We start from the raw sequence: 16,778 nt of genomic DNA, 5'->3' as shown, positions 1-16,778 counted from the left end.
AGTTGAGTGACTTATGAGCAAGTAATTTAACGTCCTGGTGCCTCAATGTTTGCTCCAGTAAAATGAGGCTTCAGGATCACGGTGTTGTATTACCACTGCACAGATTGTGTACAGCACATACCCTTAGGGGGCAGCGTTCACATTATAGTGTATGCCAGATAATAACCCTTATCTACTGACCTTACAAGATTGAAGATGAAGTGAGATGATGTATGTAAAGCCCCCTCAAGCATTGCTGATGGGCATGTCCATTGATACAGCCTTTCGGTGGCCAATTTGTCAATATCTATGAAAATTTTAACTGGGTATGCTCTTTGTCTCGTAGGAAGGTATTGGTGAATGAACATGACACTATCGCCACTACAAATCTGCAAATCTCACACCCCAGGCCACTAGGCAGGTATCTGAGAATCTATAGCAACCAAGTTCTAGTCCCAGCACATCCCAAGCCAAATCAAAAAGCACTTTATGGCAGAGTGGAATTCTAACTTTTCCCTGAATTAGGGTTTTAACACTGGGACCACCACTCTTTCACAGTGACAGCCACAGCCGTGTATTTGAGAGACTAGCAGGAAGTAGCCATTTCTCTGCTTCTGGGAGATGTCCCCCGCCCCACGAAAGCTTCCAGATAGTCTCTGGCACTACATTATTTTTCCCCTCCGTTCTTCCACTGAACACCCACAAAATCAAACAAGTACATGCCCCCTCACACACATACGCACACTTTCACACACACACACTCACCTGCACACACATCCACGTGCGGGAACTCATACCATCCACCTGCCAGGAAGCTATTTCTGAACTGTCCATGATGGATGAGCGAAAGCTTATTTCTGTCTCAGGCTTATCTGATTATATTATCTTACCATCTTTCATGTGGCCAATAAATCAAGAATTAACCCCACAAGGTGATAATTACTATAAAACACAAGCCTCACTTATGGTTGGTTAACTCTGGTTTTCAGTTGAGCCCTTCAAAATGACATCGAATATAACATTTAAGAACTGGTTTTATGGTGAGCATAAATCTCCAGGGCTTGGTTGTCTCTTAAAAGAGAATGTATCATAATGCCATATGATCAACAAGGGCCTCTCCTCTCTGCAATAGACTAACATAAAATCAATTGTCAGAGGGCATGAATGACCAGTTTTCATCATCGGAAATATAAAGGCCAATAATATAAAAAAGATGCCCCCTCACTCTTTTTCAAGTGCAAATTAAAACAACGAGATGCTATTTTTTTCCTAATAGATTGATAATTGTGTAGAAGATTGAGAATAGCCAGTATTGTCAAGCTTGTGGGGAAACCAATCACTCTTGTACACTCTGGTCAGAATGCCTATATACAGCCTTTTTTTTTTCTTTAGGAAGGGGATTTGCCAATATCTTTGAAAATTTTAATTGTATATAATTGCATATATACTTTTGACCCAGAAATTTCATTTCTATCAACTTATTCTATGAAATATACATGCATACTAAGATGTAAGTACAAGGATATTTAATATAGCATTGTTTGTAACTGAGAAAAATAGAAAAACCTATTTTTGCGTGTTAAATTGTTACCTCTATTCACTGGAACATTAAATCAAACATGGTAAATCTATATAGTCATGGAAAGATTCCAAGACTAAATATTATGTGAAACGGGAGTTACATAAATATGGGTATAATATTATCCTATTAAAAGTATAAGAGGAAAATATGTATGTTAGCATATGTATAGAAAACAATGTATGAGAACACACATCAAACAGTTAAAAATTACTGCCTTTAGGTATGAGATTTGGGGGGGGTTTAATTTCTATGTTACATAATTGAGTAATATTTGCATTTGTAAACAAGTATATATTACATTTATAATCAGAAAAAAGTAAAGATAGATGGATGGATGGGTAGACAGATTTTTTTAAAAAGCCAGTTGCCATCAAGTCAGTTCTAACTCATGGCAACCCCATATGTGTCAGAGTAGAACTATGCTCCATAGATTTTCAGTGGCTGATTTTTTGGAAGCAGGTATCCAGGTCTTTCTTCCAAGGTGCCTCTGGGTGCACATGAACTTCCACAGACAGAACCAATCGTGTCCTTACTTGAGATTCTGTAGACAGAGGCAAATTCAACTTACAAATAAGCAGAAGTAGTGTTGTTGTTGTCATTGTTGTTGTTAGGTGCCGTTGAGTCGGTTCCAACTCATAGCGACCCTATGTACAACAGAACGAAACACTGCCCAGTCCCGTGCCATCCTCATGATCATTGCTATGCTTGAGGCCATTGTTGCAGCCACAGTGTCAATCCATCTTGTTGAGAGTCTTCCTCTTTTTCACTGACCCTCTACTTTACCAAGCATGGTGTCCTTCTCCAGGGACTCTTCCCTCTTGATAACATGTCCAAAGTATGTGAGATGTAGTCTCACCATCCTTGCTTCTAAGGAACAATCTGGTTGTACTTCTTCCAAGACAGATTTGTTCATTCTTTTGGCAGACCATGGTATATTCAATATTCTTCACCAAATCGAACAATCAGTGGTATAGCGAAGTCAGAAAAGCCAAATTTGAGTCCCAGACCTGCCCCTTAGTAGCTGTGTGAACATGGACAATTAATGCACGTAAAAGCTCTTCGAACAGTGCTTGGCACACAGAGAACACAATATACGTGTTAAACAAATAAACTCATATCAGTTTTTGGCATCTCATTCTTCAGTGGTACATTGGAATGATAATTACCTTTTTCAGGGCCCTTATAAAAGATGATGAAATAATAAGTAATGTTTAGGTTGTCCCTGTCGTTGTTGTTAGCTGCCAACAAGTCAGCCCCCGACTCATGGCGACCCCGTGCATCACAGAGTAGAACCGGTCCACAGGGTCTCCTCGGCTGTAATCTTTATGGAAGCAGTTCGCCAGGACTTCCTTCCTCAGAGTTGCTGGATGGGTTTGAATCGCCAACTTTTAGTTTAGCAGCCGATCACAAACCACTTGCACCGCGCAGGCTCCTAATGTTTAGGTCGTGTATGTGAAAATGTTTATAAACTGTGAAGCTCAATGTAAATGTCAGCTGTGACATTTGCCAGTGTCATTACTAGAACACTCTTTCCCCTCCCACAACCTCCTTTGCAGTCTCGTATGTCCAAGTGCATTTGCGCTGAGCCCTGATGCAGCCTCCAGGCCTCTAGCGGGCTCCGAGGAGGCCGGATGTGACAGGTAGGAGAGAAGCTTTGCCCTTCTGTTTGGCCAGGCAAGCTGCATTCACTGCTGGGCCTCTCAAGGGCTTGCTTCAAAGGCCACTTGCGTCTTTGCATATGATTTTGCTATCCGTTGCAGATGTCTGCTTGGGCGCTGCCATCTGTTCCCTGGCAATTCTCAAGTCCAAATTGCGTGATTGCTCCCCTGAAGCGTGTTCTCTCTTGATTTGGCTCCTCTGTGTCTCTTCACCTCTATCCATTGTTTCCTTTTTTTCTAAATTATATTTATTGTTTTCCCCACTTTAAAAATAGAGAGAGGGTTTTTTTTTAATTAGAAAAGTAATACTGTACACACTTTCTAAAGTGGAGAGTACTAGAAAGTAAAAAGTCAGCTCGAGGGTCCCACCACCCAAAGACAATGAACAACCATTAACATCCTAATATATTTCCTCTGGCTTTGTTATTCTTTCTGTGCACACATTTTGCTTAATCCCTGGTGGCGTAGTAAAGTGCTACGGCTGCTAACCAAAAGGTCGGCAGTTCGAATCCACCAGGTGCTCCTTGGAAACCCTATGGGGCAGTTCTGCTCTGTCCAATAGGGTCCCTATGAGTCGAAATCGACTCGATGGCAACAGGCTTGGTTTTTTTGGCTTTCTGTGGCTGGGATCATACTGTATGAACAATTTGGCGCCCTGCTTTTCTCACTTAACATTATAACATAGGCACTTTCCAAGTTAGGAAAAACTCACCATAAACCTTATTTAAATGACTTCCGAGAAGTGCTAGCCAACATCTTTTAACTCTCTAGCAGACAGATAACAGCAAGAGATGGTGCCCCAGGTCTTTCTCTGCCAGTATCTGGGAGCGAATAAAGCTTTTGCCACACTGGTTGCTCAAAAATATATTTATTGTGCCTTTTGCTAAATTCCAAAGCTACTTATGCCAGCCTATGTGTTTTCCAGAGATGCCATGTTAAAAAATTTTGAAGCAGAATCGAAGTCATCGGTCATTAAATAATGCCAGTTTTCCCCAGAACGCCCCAAGGACAATGACATAACCAGAGCCTTGTCCCCTGCTGCCAGTTTCCAGTGCCTAGCATAATGATCAGCACATAGTAGGTCCTTTATAGCTGGTGACTGAATAAATGGTTGTGCCCTGTGTTAGGGAACTGAGAGGGCTGTCCCTTGTGCCAAGATACCGGGGATGGAGGTGGAGCATCTCACATAGAGTGAGAAGTTCTGAACTGCAAACTGAACTTGTGCCTTGCTCTCTATTTTAGGGGACTTTTGCCAAAAGATCAGAGGGGACTTCCCACTCCCTATCGCACCCCAAAAGTAATAAATAGGTTCATTTTAGAAGTCAGTGAGTACAACTGTGCAAATATACTAAAAGCCACTGAATTGAACACTTTACATGGGTGAATTGTGTGGTGTTCGAGTTATATCACAACAAAGCTGTTATTTTTATTTTTTGTAATAATTTTTATTGAGCTTTAAGTGAACGTTTACAAATCAAGTCAGTCTGTCACATATAAGCTTATATACACCTTACTCCATACTCCCACTTGCTCTCCCCCTAATGAGTCAGCCCTTCCAGTCTCTCCTTTCGTGACAATTTTGCCAGCTTCCAACTCTCTCTATCCTCCCATCCCCCCTCCAGACAGGAGATGCCAACACAGTCTCAAGTGTCCACCTGATACAAGTAGCTCACTCTTCATCAGCATCTCTCTCCTACCCATTGTCCAGTCCCTTCCATGTCTGATGAGTTGTCTTCGGGAATGGTTCCTGTCCTGGGCCAACAGAAGGTTTGGGGACCATGACTGCCGGGATTCCTCTAGTCTCAGTCAGACCATTAAGTCTGGTCTTTTTATGAGAATTTGGGGTCTGCATCCCACTTATCTCCTGCTCCCTCAGGGGTTCTCTGTTGTGCTCCCTGTCAGGGCAGTGATCGTTTGTGGTCGGGCACCATCTAGTTCTTCTAGTCTCAGGATGATGTAAGTCTCTGGTTCCTGTGGCCCTTTCTGTCTCTTGGGCTCATAGTTATCGTGTGACCTTGGTGTTCTTCATTCTCCTTTGATCCAGGTGGGTTGAGACCGATTGATGCATCTTAGATGGCCGCTTGTTAGCATTTAAGACCCCAGACGCCACGTTTCAAAGTGGGATGCAGAATGTTTTCATACTAGATTTTGCCAATTGACTTAGAAGTCCCCTTAAGCCATAGTCCCCAAACCCCTGCCCGTGCTCCGCTGACTAAAGCTGTTATTTTTAAAATCAGTAAGTAAAGGTTTAAAACTCCAAGAGACAGACATCAATCTGAATTTTTTTTTTCAGCGAAGCTCCTTTATCTTCTACTGAAGACAGCATTATGTAATCATCAGCTATTTCCTGTACTGGTTTGTCTGCCCTCTCTTGGCAAGGTTTCTCCTTAAAATGTTAAGCTCATCAGCCTGTTAATGTTAAATGAAATGTTAAACGTTCTCAAAGGTTGAGGGGCTGAAATTCCAGGTGACCTGCTCTGCATCATCTTAGGAGGAGTGGCCAATCAAGGTTTGTTCATGGTCAGGCATTGTGGGCTTGGACTGGTCACTGTTTCTCCCCGATTAGGTGACCTGCTTAGCTCTCTTTTACCCAATATTTCTGATCCAGACAGCCTAACAGAACATCAGTGCCTGTGTAAGCCTCAATGTTCAGCTAACATCTGGCAAAGCCTCCTATATCAGAGGAGGGAGAGGAGGCAGAGAGGATTTCAGGGATGGGGTCCCTTGCCTGGAGAATCTGACCACTCTGAGGGTGAGCATTTTGCAAAGGTACATCTTGCCTGCCTCAGCTGGGAAACATCACCACACACTCATAAAGGGGGAAGGGGGGCAGACATTCATTTCCACATTATACGAAACCTTTATCTGAGCAAGGGGTCTTCTGGCTCTTAGTATCACAAATCCTTGCAAGTGAATGTTCTGGAACATGAAGAACTTTGTGGACCAGGTCCTGATCTAGCAGACCCATGGCTGACTGAGTAGATACAATAGATAGGCACCTGGTACTTGGGAGCTCCATTAGCCACATCACCATGGCCATAATGTGGACAACCACAGAGAGCCAGAGTTACTATCTGCCACCCACTGCCCACACTTCCCAGTGGTCAATAGATTAACCAAGCCTGCCATATATAGAACCACCTAACCATGAGCCTCATCTCTGTCACCAGTCACAGAGTTATCTATCCAACACATCCCTTACTTCTGTACCCATGCTGCTGATGACATGTGTGGCCTGCCAAGAGTTCTTGGAACACGAGGCAAAGGAATTACCTCAACATAGGTAATGGGATTGAGCTTTCAGATCTTAGGTTCAAGGGCCACGCCTCACTAACAAAATGGATGTTCTCACTCTAAAGTCAGAATGATTCATTTACTCAACAAGGTAGGTCATTGAGCACTGACCATGTGCCAGTGATAGAGTGCAGTGCTAGAGTGGTGAATAAGACACAAAGTTCCTGGCCTCAGTCAGCTTGCATTCCAGAGAGGGAAAAGGAAGGAAAGCAGGAAGGACTACATTGTGAAAAGAGGTCTGAAGGAAATTACCAAGTTGATGAGCTAAATAATGATGTGAGAAGATGAAGGAAAACGGAATGTCTACCTAAGATAGGACGGTTGGGGGGAGGGCTCTCTGAGGAAGAGTGATTTTAGATTAATCTCTTAAAGGATGAAAAAAAGCCAGGGTTACAAAGATATAGGGTGAGAGTGACCCAGACATGGGGAAGAGCATGTGCAAAGGCCTCAAGTCAGGTGTGTATGTGGCATATTCAAGAGATAGCGAAGAGGCCAGTGTGTCTGGAGAGAAGGGAGGGAGAGGAAGCATGGTAGGAAACGGGGCTCAATAGGCAGTGGGAGTCTAGATCACGCCATGTCCTTTAGGCTTTATTAAACAGTTTGGATTGTAGGCTAATTATGATGGGAAATTATTTGTGAGTTTTGAATAAAGGAGTGACATAGTTTAAGTTACATATTAAAGGATTACGCTGGCTGCTGTATTGAAAAGAGGCTGTAGAAATCCTGGGGGCGGGGCCACCTCCTCAGTTCCAGAGGTCAGACAACAGCCTTCTCAACTTCAGGGGGCGGGGCCTCCATTTTTTCTGTTCCAGTTCGGGGATGGGGCCTCCACCTCTTCAACTGGGGGGGGGGGTGGGTAGGGCCTCTGTTTTCTCAGTTTCGAGGGTGGGGGCTCTACTTCCACGGTTCTGGGGTGGAGCCCCATAGGTACCAGGCGTTGGGACCACCTCCTTAGTTCAAGTGGGGCAGAGCCATTACCCCTTGGTTCCAGAGGGCGGGGTCGCTGTCCCCTCAGTTCCAGAGGGCGGGACTTCTACTTCCTCAGTTCCGGGAGCAAAGCCTCCACTTCCTCCTTTCTGGGGGTGGGGCCTCCACTTCCTGGATTCCAGGGGCAGGACTTCCGCCCCTTCAATACCAGGGGGCGGGGCCACTGCCTGGGTTCAAGAGGGTGGGGCCATCACCTCCTCTAACCAAAAGTGCAAGACTTCTGAGAACTCAATTCTGAGGGTGGGGCCACCTCCTCCTGGATTCCAGGGTACAGGGCCCACCGCCTTCTTGAGCTGAAAAGGAAGACCGAGGCATAGAAGTTTTTTTTCAGGCCTTGAAATCTAATGGGATTTGCCCTGCTGGGCTTCAAACTTGCTTGGGACCTGTGAACACATTTTTCCTTCCAATTTTTCTTTTGCAATGTGAATGTCTATCCTATGCTTGACCCACCATTGTCTTTTTTGGAAGCAGATAACTTGTTTTCTATATTTCACAGGTCCACAGATGGAGAGAAATCTTGCTTCAAGAGAGGGGCCATGCCCAGAGTCTCACCCATACCTGATTTAAATTATTTACAATATGCAATTTGGGACTTTTTGAGTTGATCATCTTTTCATGATATTTTTTACATAACTTTTTTGAGTCAATGCTGGAATGCGTTAAGACTTTTGGGGTTGTCGCAATGAGGTGCATGGACTTTGCATGTGAGAAGGACAAGAATGTGGGGGAAACAGAGAGCAGACTGTTATGGGTTGAATTGTGTTCCCAAAAGAGATTTGTTGAAGCCCTAACCCTCTGGTACCTATGAATGAGACCTGATTTGGAAATAAGGTATTACAGATGTAATTAGTTAACATGAGGTCATAGTAGAGTGAGCCCTAATTCAGTACGTCTGGTGCCCTTATAAAAAGATGAGAAGACACACAGGCAGACAGACACATATGGAAGACGGCCATGCGAAGACAGAGGGAGAGATTGGAATTATGTTGTCACAAGCCAAGGAACACCTGGGTACTGCGCCAATTTGGACCACCATGTCACATTTTTTCAAACCAAGGTACACACTTTCATTATCAGAGTAACAGAGATAGAGAACTGGAACAGACAGTTGAAATATCAGTTGCCTAAAATGGAGGCATGAAGGGCTCTCTTGAACACTTTCACGATTGTGTGCTCTACAGATGACATGAGGAGATTCGAGGGAGAGTCCCCACTGGATAGATTCCTCTGCTTTTGTCAGGGGCCTGGGGAAGAGGGAGTGGGGAAGGATGCTGATATGACTATGCAATTCTTCTCATTGGCAAAGATAGTGGTACAATTATTTTTTATCTTTTCTCCACATCACCTCAACTTTCCATTTTCCTACTTGATGCAGTGGTCCCAGGGCTAGAAACTATAACTATACCTTAAAACCTTTATGTAAGAATTCCTAAGGACCTGATGGCATGGGCTGTGCCTCCACCACATCTGACAAAATTGATACTAGCATTGAAAGCAGCTGTATTGCCTCCTGGTCAAGAGAACCCACTAGTTCTGTTCCTATGTGACTCTAACCTATCTGAATGGGAGTAGACTGAGGGAGAGGCACTTGATAAACTAGTATTGCTACTGGCAGTCTAGACCTGCACAGTGACTGAACCTAAGGTGCCTTCTGAAGGTGGAAAAGTTTGGGTATAAATGGAAAGAAGGAGGAATAGTAGATGAGGGTAAAGTAATGAATAAATGGGTTATGGAACGAGGGCAATCCAATATAAATAAGCACTTCAGAAGAGACTCAGAAACAGAGACGATGTTGTTCCTTAGCTCAATTATACCAGATGTCTAACAGGGTGAAACTATATATTGTGCTAAGACCACTTATGCTTTTGGAATCTGAGAAGATTGAATGGAAGACTGAAAACCCAAGTGGCGTCACTCTGGGAGACATTTTGGTCATGCTATATGATACTAAAACCCACTGCCGTCGAGTATGATACTAGACTGGACTAACTGCTGATGAGTGAGTGGAACTCTAGTAATGTGTCAGTATCTTTTGACTCTTATTTTTCAGGTTACATCTACCACACTGCAATGTGATATAACACTGGCATTGCTGGTAAGATTATAATGTTGGTACTAATAGTCAAATGTGTTAAGAAATTGAGTGAAAAGCCTCCTATCCCTACTCCCCACAAAGGCTCTTCCAAATTTCAGGCATATAAAAAGAACCATGGCCAATAAAGAATTTGGCTGGCCTTCTCTCCTGGGAGATAGCCTCTAGACTCTTGGAATTCCCCAAGTGATTGGGGTGTCTTCTCATTCACTGTGAGCCCCTCTGACCATATCAGATATTTTATGCTAATGAATGACTCAGGGTGGGGGCTGGCCACACCAGAAAGACTAACCATGTGATCAGAGGTTTGGAGTTTTGAGCCACAGGATATCAGCCTGACCACCGAGGGGGGGGGGAGGGGGGTGGGGCTAGAGATTGAGTTCAACCATATGGCCAATGATTCAATCAATCATGCCTACATAATAAAGCTGCAATAAAAATTCTGGACACTGAGGCTTGGGTGAACTACCCTGGTTGACAATATTCTGCATATTGTCATATATTGATGTATCAGGAGGGTGGCACGTCCCTGAGGACAATGAACATTCTACATTTTGGACCTTTCCAGACCTTGCCCTAGGTATCTCTCCCTTAGGCTGGTTCTGATTTTTCTGATTTGTAGCCTTTTGCTATAATAAAACTATAATCATAAGTATAGCACTTTCCTGAGTTCTGTGAGTCATTCTAGTGAATTACCAAACCTGAGGGGGTTATCTATATTTTTCAACAACAGTAAAAAAAAAAATTGCTCAGGCGGTAGTAGGAATCCCAGAGTTTGTAGCCATCTGGTCAGAAGTGAGGGTGGCATGGGGACCCCCAAGCTTGTGGCTGGTGTCTGAAACGAGAGCAGTCTTGTGGAGGACTGTGCCCTTAAACTGTGAAATTTGGCCTAACTCTGGGTGGTTAATGTCAGAACTCATTGCATTCAGTCACTCAAACAACATGCTATATGTGAGCTTTTCTGGTCAGTTGTAAGCTGACTAAAAAAGCACCACCCACATGAAAAGATGCTAGATGTCATTAGCCATTAGGGAAATGCAAATCAAAACCGCAATGGGATATTTACCCCCACTAAGATGGCTATGGAAACCCTCGTGGCGTAGTGGTTAAGTGCTACATCTGCTAACCAAGAGGTCGGTAGTTCGAATCCGCCAGGCTCTCCTTGGAAACTCTATGGGGCAGTTCTACTCTGTCCTATAGAGTCGCTATGAGTCGGAATCGACTCGACGGCAGTGGGTTTGGTTTTTAAGATGGCTATGATCCAAAAAAGGAAAACAACAAATGTTGGTGAGGATGTGGAGAAATTGAAACCCTTCCTCATCCATTGCTGGGTGGTTTGTAAAATGGTATAGTCACTGTGGAAAACTGTTTGATAGTTCCTCAAAAAGTTAAACATAGAATTACCATTAAAAAAAAAACAGTGCTGTCGAGTCGATTCCAACTCATAGCGACCCTATAGGACAGAGTAGAACTGCCCCACAGAGTTTCCGAGGAGTGCCTGGTGGATTTGAACTGCCGACTCTTTGGTTGGCAGCCTTAGCACTTAACCACTATGCTACCAGGGTTTCCAAAGAATCTAGCAATTCCACTCCTAGGTATATTATTCAAAAGAATTGAAAGCAGGAAGCAAACAGATACTTGTACACCAATGTTCACTGCAGCAGTATTCACAAGAGCCAAAAGGTGGAAACAACTTAAAGGTCCATCAACAGAGGAGTGGATAAACAAAATGTGGTACATACATACAACAGAATATTACTCAGTCATAAAGAGAAATGAAATGCTGATACATGCTACAACATGGATGAAACTTGAAAACATTATGCTGAGTAAAGTAAGTCACAGAAAGACAAATATTGTATGATTTCACTTATATGAGATGCTCAGAATAGGTAAATTCACAGCAACAGAAAGTAGATTAGGGGTTGCCTAGGTCTGGGTGGAGGATGAGGGGAAGAAGGGAAGTGACTACTAATCATTGCAGAGTTCTTTTGGGGGTGATGAAAATGCTCTGTAATTAGATAGTGGTGATGTTTGCACAACTCTGTAAATATACTAAAAACCATTGACTTGTATGATTTAAATGACTGAACTTTATGGCATGTAAATTCTATTTCAATAAAGCTGTTAAAAAATGTGTGTTCTCAAAGGGTCAGTTCCCACAGCCTTCTAGAACAGCACTGCCCAATAGAATTTTCTGTGATGATGGAAATATTCTATATCTTCACTGCCCGATATGGTAGCAACTAGCCACACATGGCTATTGAGTATTTGAAATGTGGCTTGTGTGACTGAGGACGAAATTTTTAATTTTAGTTAATTAATTTAAAATTAAATAGCCATATGTTGCAAGTAATTAATATATTGGACAGCTCAGTTCTAGGATATACAGAAATTTACAGGTTCTACTAAAAGTTCATCCTTTACTTTTCTTTTCTCTCCAAATAATTTCCTTAAGAAAAGATGGAGCTGTTTCTGGACCCTGGCTACACAAACACCTTTCAAATCACGAGCTTTTTTACCTCTCCACTCCTGCCACATCCTGACTGGCCCTGACGTAGCTGGCTGGCTTCTACAGCATAATGGTAGATTTTCTGGCATCACTCTGGGACCCTCCTGTCTCAGAATGAGTCTTAGTTAGATTGTCTCTGTACATGTAAGAACTTCTCAAGAAAGTTGACTCCAGCCCAGATTGACTATCCAATATAGGAGGAAAAAGTGTTCACCACAGAGGCTGCCATCAGCACCCTAGGATCATGTGTCACAAAACTCCAGCCTCCTACATCAAGAATGTTCTAGAACATGTGTTACAGTCTTTGACCCAGCAAAGCCTGTCCTACTCCACTTGGCAGTGGAGAATTGTGTGTGTGTGTGTGTGTGTGGTGTATGCGTGTGCGTGTATGTGTGTTGGGGGAATTTGGAGACAATTGCTCTAGTCCTATGCCTTTAACCCAGACCCACTCAACTGTCCATCATGCAGCTAATAACCAGTGCTAATAAGAGAAGGGAATACCAGAAAACTAAGTCCTACTTACAGCCTAAGTCCTGGGCCCTCCCCTCTGGTTTCTATTATATTCCTTATCTCTTGCCCCGTTCCTGCAATTATTTCAGCTCCTGACCTCAGTCTTCATTTCTTCTTTCTGGCCCTGCTCTCAGCCCTTGGACCTTATTACAGATTTGGTTTCTCCTTCTTGACCCTTGGGATTCTTCCATGGACATGGTTTTGCTCCACACTTTGGCTCCATCCTGTTAGAGCATCTCTAAGTCATCTCTGCCTGACCTGGCCTTGAGCCCTAGCCCTGTTCCCATAATGCCCTTCACAGTTGGGAGGCTGGTGACTCTTCTGGAACCCGAAGGAGACTGAACCTTAGTTATACCATTGTTTCAAGAACAGAGTCTTTTTGTGCCAGGAAGAAAATAATGAATTTCTCACCATTGAAGGACAGTTATACGTAATTGCATGATAACCTAGAAGAATCATTCACTTGACTCATGAATTTGATACGTAAACAGTCTGAGAAACCTTGTGACTGCTTTAAAGTCGCGTCTGCAAGTTTAAAATCTCCACATCATAATTTTTCCTGACCAATGACATTCCCCACAACCCCATCCAAACTTTCCAGTACCACACACTCTTCCACGTTTTATTCCATGACTACACTAAAAACTCTCAGATACCTCTATTCCATGTCCTATGACCCCTCACAAAAAACAAAGCCACTGTAGTTTGTGTCATATGCATCACCACCATATGGGTGTTCAGAGTACTGTAATTTCAAATTACATTAGTTCATTAACTCAGCAAATATGTACTGAGTGCCTAACCTGTGTGTCAAACTTATGCTAGATGTGTTGGATACAGAAATGGAGAAAACAGTCGATTCTCAATAACAATGACAAAATAAAATTGAAAATAATAATAATAATAAAAAGAAATGGAGAAAACAATTTTCTATCTCTCAGGAAACGGGCAGGTAAAAGATTAATCAACACTTAGTAGTTGTGCAAGGCCTGGTGACAGAACTGCCACTGTGTCCTATAGTCTACCACTTCAACCTTTATCATAAGAAATATGGTTTCCCATCAGGCCCTGCATACAGCAGGATGCCAGTCAGTGTTTGCTGTTGATGGTGATGATGACTTGGTATTTTTCCAGAAGATTAGCTCTCAAATTTGAGGGATGTTCAAACTAAACCCAAGGTCTGTTTCATCAGGAATTGTCACTCACTGGCATGCATGACCTTTACGCTAAAGACTGACGTATTAAATGAGTAATTTTATCGACTGAATTTACTTAATATGAACAAGATTGCAGCTTTCCAAGACAGCCTTCTCCTTAAGTCTCCAAATTACCAGCTACTTCAGTTGAACTGTCTTAATCATCTATTCACTGCAAAATGGAAACAAAGAGAGAATCTGTCTCTATTCCTGTCACAATGTCTAGGCAAGGACTGGACCTCCCTTGAACATATGACTGTTTGTCACTGTGAGTCAGCTACCAGCTTTTGGCCCACCTCAGTTTCCCCATCTGTAGTCTATGATCACTACCATACGTGTATAATGGAGATGGAGTGACGATATAATGCTCCAAGGAGCTTTATATAAGAGGAAACAGTCCAAAAGAAAACCCAAAGCTTCTGTTAGGTGTGCACTAGCTGCCAAATGGTATTTCAGAGCCTCATTAAGAAAAATGGCAGAGCCCTGATGGTGCAGTGGTTAAGAGCTATGGCCGCTAACCGAAAGGTCAGCAGTTCAAATCCACCAGCCGCTCCTTGGAAATCCTATGAGGCAGTTCTACTCTGTCCTATAGGGTCACTATGAGTCAGAATTGACTCGATGGCAATGGGTTTTGTTTGGTTAAGAAATGGCAGACAGAAGTCCGAGCCACTGCTTCCTCGAGGCCAGTTCTTCATGAGTTGTACGTAACACTGAATGGATAGATTCATTTACTAAAGCTCCAGCTTGGCCTACAGCCATACTGACCAAAAGAAAGCCATTGAGAGGCAGCCCAGCAAATCTCAACTGGCAGAATTTTTCAAATGACTTATTTCCATAACCTACTGTACATGAAGAAGCCTTGGTGGTACAATGGTTAAAGTGCTTGGCTGCACTGTATATGACACATTGGTAGGTAGAACTACCAAAAATAAAGTTTCTTACCTGAGAGAAAGATAAAACTCGCCATGAGAATCAATCCATAAAGCATCTGAAATATGATGTGCTCTTTCATTGTCTAAACCTGTGTTCAAAATATGAGAAATATACCCATCTCAGATTCAGAATCAACAGTTTGTAAATGCATGTGACCACGTTTCTTCTCATCCCATGCAAGGCTTTTTCCTATTGCTTAAAGACATATCAGCCAACAACAAAATAGATGCTTGTCTGAGTTATTCAGCCTTGTTCAAAACCTCACTGATTGATGTATCTGCGTACTTGCTCAACAAACGTAAAATATTTATTGAACTCCCACTATGTGCCAGATACTGTATTACATACTGGCAATACAACACTGAGAAGACAGAGTTACCTGCCCTCATGGGACAGTTAGACCAGTGGGGAAGCAAGACATTAAATGCATAATTACAAATTTTGATGCCGTTATGGATTGAATTGTGTCCTCCAAAAAGATACGTTGAAATCCTAACTCTGGTATCTACAAAAGTGACCGTATTTGTAAATCAGGTCTTTGAAGATATTGTCAGTTAATATGAGATCATAGAATAGGGTGGATCCTAATCCCATTTGAGAGGTGTCTTATAAAAGAAGAGAACAGACACAGATAGACACAGGAGGAAGACGCCATGTGAAGATGCTTCTACAAGCCAAGGAACGCCAAGGATTGCTGGCAGCTACCAGAAGCTGGGAGAGAGGCATGGAACAGTTCCTCTCTCAGAGCCCTCAGAAGGCATCAACATGGCTGAGACCCTGATTTGGACTTCTAGCCTCCAGGACTGTAGACAGTAAACTTTCTGGTCTTTACAGTCATCTACCTTGTGGCATTTTGTTACAGCAGCCCTAGGAAGCTAAGACAGATGCATTCAAACTTAATGCACACAACTTCAATCCAACGACTTGCAGTTTTAATGATCCTAAACTTTTCGAGGAGCCCTGGTGGCGCAGTGATCTGCAAAAAGCCCTTATTGATGAAATTAGTTCATCAAATCACTCCTACTTTTAAAGCAGATCTTATGTTTCTGTTTAGAGAAACCTGACCATGTCAATATATTCACCCAGCTTCTTTCCTTAATTAATTGTAACTAAAGCTGCTTATTTGGGAAACACACTGAAAAGTTCCCTTTTCTCCAACCAAAATGGTGTTAAAACTACAAATCCTACTGAAACATATTAGAGAAGCTTGGCAATGGGGCACCAATGGGCATTTTCTGATTTTGAATAAAATACACTTCTGAATGATTTATGACTGATTTAAACCTGGCTTTTTCTATAGGATAATGCAATAGATTGTATTTCTTCCCACTTCTAAGTGGAATTTGGAGTGAATAGACTCAGCTTACTTTTAATGTAACAGAAGCCAATTAGGAAATCAAATGAATCTTGGACTTGCTATGAGAGCCAGCTATTAATAAAGCTCTTCATATTTATCAAGTGTTCTACTGCCATTCTCATTAGAATAATAGGGGAATTAGTATGACTTGGACGGATTTTCTAAACTACAAGCTTAGAAGTTAGGGGATGTCTAAATCTTATATGACTTGCAAGATGAAATGCAGCTTAAATTTACAGCGCCATAAGAGGACTAGACCAAGAATCAGTAAGTAGCTGTGAGAACGTATTTATGTCCCTTAATTTCCCTCAGCCTCAGTTTCCTTATCTGTAAAAGTGGGGATAATAATCTGCCTATTTCCCAGAGCTGCTATAGAAGACGATCAAATGAGATGATATTTTGAAGGCAATTTTCAAAGTATAGAGTCCAATTGAAATGGATATGATGGCTATCTATAAAATGGAATTTTCAGCAGCAAACAATCCAATTTATATCTTTCTTACATTCCCTCTAAACTTTTATAACAACTCCAAGGTATGTTTCAGAAACTTACCTGGCACCCAATAAATAAATCATGGGACATTCTCACAACAGAATACTAGGCAACCATTAAAAGGAATAAGGTAAGTCAGACATGGAAAGGTGGCTTGGGGAAGTGGGATGGAATTGTATGCCATA

General features: G+C 42.4%; 1 protein-coding gene across 1 annotated transcript in view; it reads right to left on the bottom strand.

Moving 5' to 3' along the window:
- The window catches only part of ADGRG4 (adhesion G protein-coupled receptor G4), a 131,490-nt gene extending 116,593 nt beyond the window's left edge, over positions 1-14,897 (bottom strand). Inside the window, exon 1 of the mRNA XM_064277642.1 lies at positions 14,753-14,897. Within this exon, the coding sequence (XP_064133712.1) occupies positions 14,753-14,822 (70 nt within the window). The 5' untranslated portion in view covers positions 14,823-14,897. The remainder of the gene's footprint in view (positions 1-14,752) is intronic.
- Positions 14,898-16,778: the final 1,881 nt, after the last annotated feature.

The sequence above is a fragment of the Loxodonta africana genome, chromosome X (genome assembly GCF_030014295.1).
Source record: "Loxodonta africana isolate mLoxAfr1 chromosome X, mLoxAfr1.hap2, whole genome shotgun sequence".
In the NCBI taxonomy this organism is placed as follows: domain Eukaryota; kingdom Metazoa; phylum Chordata; class Mammalia; order Proboscidea; family Elephantidae; genus Loxodonta; species Loxodonta africana.
The sequence above is the reverse complement of the archived record's forward strand: the minus strand, read 5'-3'. Positions and strand labels throughout refer to the sequence as shown.